General features: G+C 38.9%; 1 protein-coding gene across 1 annotated transcript; it reads left to right on the top strand.

Moving 5' to 3' along the window:
• Positions 1-216: 216 nt before the first annotated feature.
• On the top strand, positions 217-1,584 carry LOC143606540 (protein SPEAR1-like). The gene is made up of 4 exons (XM_077082282.1): positions 217-422; positions 891-958; positions 1,281-1,365; positions 1,483-1,584. The coding sequence occupies exons 1-4, from the start codon at positions 240-242 to the stop codon at positions 1,582-1,584; spliced, it is 438 nt and encodes a 145-aa protein (XP_076938397.1). The 5' UTR covers positions 217-239.
• Positions 1,585-4,820: the final 3,236 nt, after the last annotated feature.

Genomic DNA, 4,820 nt, shown 5'->3' with positions numbered 1-4,820 from the left:
TCTCATTTAATCTTGGGTGTAAAAAAAGCATAAAATCTACCAAAATATGTCAAGAAATCATGAGGGGATACTATTTATTATTTATATAATATATATCTGAATGCAATCTGATATCCAGCTAGGCTGTAATTACTCAGGTTTATGAACAACATTAAAAGGGTCCCGGTTTGGAGGAGATCTCTCTATCTTGTCTATTTGTTTTTGAATGCTTTAAGAAGCATCATATAGAAATCTTGAAGATGGATTATTTTGGGGATGCTGCAGGAAATGAGAGATCAGCAGGAGCATCACATTCAAGAAAAGGGAAAAAGAGTAGTTCAAACAGGCCAAAACAACCCCAGAGAGGCCTTGGTGTTGCTCAGTTGGAGAAGACTAGGCTCCGTAACCAAGTGGCGCTTCATCCAATTAATTCAAGTCCGCAGGTATAAATAAGCTAACCCAACCCGCCAACACTATAATCATATTAGTGCTTTGAGTTGTGACGAAGAGCAGAAACATGAGAAAAATAGGGAAGGAGATTAATATGCTACTGAACGAAAGGAAGCATTACATGATGGAATCTTGAAATTAAGGATGTAAATAAACACGTTAATTATGTCAGTCAATAATTTACACGTTTTACACCCAAGAGGAATGATAAGGCGGTTTGCTACATGTTCCAGCTCGGCAAAACTTTACCATCGCTATTTATGGCTATGTAACTACACTTATTACCCAAGTTGTGCTTTATTTGTGTTAAGTGTTTTTTCTACCCTGCTTTTCATGTCTAGCTGGTCTTTGTTTGGTTAAATTTACCTTTGTAATATTTTTACTTTTGTAAAGAAAACTTTTATTGCAAGTTTTATTCTTTCTTAAAGTACTTAAATTTACATTTATTATTTCTTTTCCAGATGAGCATGGGCGAACTAGAAAGATCAAACATGATAGATGGCCTGTCACAGCCTAGAAGTAACCTAAAGTGCGTATAAGTTTTTCCATTATTTATTACCATGTTGATTAATGTTATTTACTCCCTCTTGTCAATAATCAAATATATATAAGTAACTTAATTTTAAAAACCTTTATTTAAAAGATGTTTCACAAATTGAATATGCAATGAAATTTGTGTAACTTTAGAGCAATAATAAAAGGCTCTTGTAACTTCAACAAAACACGTAGAAAAACTTGGTTCTTATTGAGAGAATTTAATTAGAAAATCAAATTCAATTCTTTGTTTCTTCTCGAGCCATATAATGGAACTTGCTTTTTACACGTATTGATTCTCTAAAACCTGGATACAGAGGGAATGCAAACAATGTCACGTTTGAAGCCGAACACTATGCACAACCTGGAATAACCAGAAATCTCTTCCAAGCAGAAGTAGAGGTAAATGCACACACAAACCGACATATGTTTTATTTGCACTATGTCTTTAATAATATTAGGAGTATGTATACGGTTAGTAATTTTTGTGTGCTTTTGTGTGCTGAATCATCCGTAAAGGACTCGTTGAGGAAGGCAAAAGGGAGTGATTCTATGGGATCAACCAGTTGCATTTCTGATTCAAGTGGCAGCCAAGAATTGGATTTGGAGCTAAGACTTTAGCGTTATCATAAACTTAATTAAAAAATAAATTTGTGGTTGGAAGTTCCGACGTTTGTGATTAAAAAATAAATTTCTGGTTCTCTCTTCTGAATGGCAAACTAACATTCCGTACAACTATGTGCCGGTTAGAACAAAACTACAATCATTTAGTTGACTTGACATGGCAGTTTGGATAGCTTTAGGCCAAAATGGTTTTTTGGATTGATTTGCAATCATAGTTATTCATCATTGGTGTTGGTTGGATGCTATGTCTAAGTCAACATTGGTCAAAGAGTTCGTTAATACTGTTTACACCAGTTCACTAGTTTGAGGGTATATTAGTTATTTGCCTAAAGTGATTAATCAAAGTTCGGTTTAAGTCCTCACTAACTCGTGAAACTTTACGGTCTGGGAGTATCAATAATGAAACTAGTTTGGTTGCACTGAGATCAGCTCATTAGTATTAGAAGGAAATACACAATATTAATAGAAGATACACAATATATTCCGCCCACTTTACAATTGATATGTTACCTTTATTAGTGGTGTTTTGTTAGGAACTTTGTATCAATATATTTCGTATTCTATTCAATAAAATCAACAACAATTACAATATCAATCACTTTCATGGTATCATAGCAGAGGTTTAGAATACCTATTTTTTTTTCTACTTTTCTTTCTTCGATCCATATACAGCCATGGCCGGCGAAGATTCAACCAGTAACCCCAAATCCGTACCCATCGAATCCAAATCTTCCCTTTACCGCGTGTACAATCACAAATATCCAAAACAAAATACATACCCTTGATGGAACATCGTTGACCTACTCTTCTTGGGTCAAACTATTCAAACTCCACCTTAGAGTATACAAAGTTCTTGACCACATTGACGGAACCCCCTCACTTGCTGCCGACGACCCGTCTCTTGCCCAATGGTCTGAAAATAAGCCGAGCCACTCCTTACACCCTGCCCAACAGTGGACTCCACCCCCGCACACCCTACCCTTCTGCCCCTTTTACTCCATACCATCAGGCCGACGTGGCTTCGGCTCGGTACCCGCCACTCGGATTCGGCCTGGCCAATCTTAATGGTCTTAGCCCAAGTGATATCGGTACCTTCCTAAACAACATGCACTTGAGCAACTTAGACCCCTACAGGTACATGGACACCGGGGCATCCTCTCACATCACCTCGGATGTCGGTAAAATCACTTCTCCCTTGTCATTATCTCCTAACACTATTTTTGTCGGTAATGGTCTACGCTTAAAAATTAATGGATCGGTAACGGTTTTTACACCCTTCTAAACAAAACCTACCAATTAAGCCAAATAATTCACTCACCACAATTATAAAAGATTTGCTTTCCGTTCGTAAATTTACCATCGATAATCAAGTTTCAGTTGAATTTGACCCTTTTGGTTTTTCTTTGAAGGACCTTAAGGATGGACACCTTCTTTTCTGTCACAATAGCTCCGGTGACCTCTACCCGTTCACTCCACCGGCGTTTACGTTGCTATCTTCGTCTTCAACTACCCCATGGCATGACCGTCTTGGGCACCCCGGAGCAAATGTGCTAGATTATCTTAGTCGTTTTTTTCAATTTTAAGTAATCAAACAGTTGATTCTCTATTCTGTTCGTCATGTCATATTTCTAATAGTAAATGTTTACCTTTTGCGGAATCACATTCAATCACTTTTAAACCATTTGATATCATACATTGTGACTTGTGGACATCACCCGTACCTAGTAATTCCGGTTACAAATACTACATGGTTTTAGTAGATAATTATACTAATTACATTTGGGTGTATCCGTTAAAGTTTAAGTATGAAACCTTCCCTACGTTCGCTAAATTTCATAAACTTGTCCATACCCAATTCAATACCCACATTAAAACATTCCAATGTGATCTAGGTAGTGAATTCGACAACAATAACTTCAAATCATTTGCTCAAACCAACGGATTTCTCTTTTGTTTTTCATGCCCCTAAACTTCCCAACAAAACAGACGTGCCGAACATATGATTCGCCTCATCAACGACATCATTTGTGCTTTTCTTGTTCACGCCCGACTTCCCTCTCTTTTTTGGGTGGAAGCACTTCACACCGCAGCCAACTTACACAACATTCTCCCAACCAAACGCCTTCATTTTCAAACACCTGCATTTGTCTTATACCACAGACACCCGTCATATAATCACCTACGTGTATTTGGTTGTGAATGTTACCTAAACCTGTCCGCTACCCAAACTAACAAACTCTCCCCTCGATCCACTTGTTGTATATTCCTAGGCTACCCACCAGATTTTCGTGGTTACCGTTTCTACAATCCAGCAACTAGTCATGTCCACATCTCCCGTCATGTCAAATTCAACGAACAGTCTTTCCTTTTTACCACAATTACCCCCTCCCAAACTTCATACTCTTTCTTGGACGACCCAACCCCTACTATCCACCCTGTTTTCCAATTCCCACAGTCACCCAACACTCCCACCACGACCCAACTACATCCTACCATACCAGACACCCACCAATTCCTCGGGCCAGAACACACACCACCACCCTCAACGCCTAATCTTACCGACACCACCTCCTTTACGACTCCTACGACACCCGCCACAACAAACATAAACACACCACACGAGTCTCTGACCACCGCTCCAGCTCAAATTGGGCCCCAAACTAATGCTCACCCCATGAACACCCATGCTAAAGCTGGAATTATTAAACTAAATCCAAATATAACCTCGCAACCACCACTATCATCTCACATATCCCCACATCTAACCTTAAGGCCTTATCAGATCTAAACTGGTTGCGTGCCATGAACGATGAATTTAGTGCCTCGCAGGGTAACCACACATGGGATCTTGTTCCCTGACCGACAAGTAGCCCTGTTATTCGATCCATGTGGCTATTTCGTCATAAATTTAAAGCGGATGGATCATTGGATAGATACGAAGCTCGTTTGGTTTATAATGGAAAATCTCAAATGATTTGGATTGATTGTACCGAGACTTTTAGCCCCATTGTTAAACCGGCAACCATTCATACGGTTCTCTCTTTAGCCGTCTCATGTGATTGGACTATACATCAATTTGATGTAAAAAATGCCTTCTTACATGGTCGATTACAGGAAACCGTGTTCGTTCATTAGTCCCCCGGATTTGTTAATTCGAATTTTCCAAATCACGTGTGTAAGCTAATAAGTCTCTCTATGGGTTAAAACAGGCACCTCGGGCTGGGTATAACATG

The sequence above is a fragment of the Bidens hawaiensis genome, unplaced genomic scaffold (assembly GCF_021521415.1).
Source record: "Bidens hawaiensis isolate Kalapana, Puna unplaced genomic scaffold, B.hawaiensis_p1.1 tig00075245_1, whole genome shotgun sequence".
In the NCBI taxonomy this organism is placed as follows: Eukaryota; Viridiplantae; Streptophyta; class Magnoliopsida; order Asterales; family Asteraceae; genus Bidens; species Bidens hawaiensis.
Note: the sequence above shows the minus strand (reverse complement) of the source record. Positions and strands in the feature narration are given on the sequence as shown.

Coding starts and splice junctions, on each gene's coding strand:
- LOC143606540 (XM_077082282.1), top strand. CDS start 240: ATGGATTATTTTGGGGATGCTGCAGGAAATGAGAGATCAGCAGGAGCA. Junction 423..890: donor CAATTAATTCAAGTCCGCAG/GTATAAATAAGC, acceptor TTTCTTTTCCAG/ATGAGCATGGGCGAACTAGA. Junction 959..1,280: donor CAGCCTAGAAGTAACCTAAA/GTGCGTATAAGT, acceptor ACCTGGATACAG/AGGGAATGCAAACAATGTCA.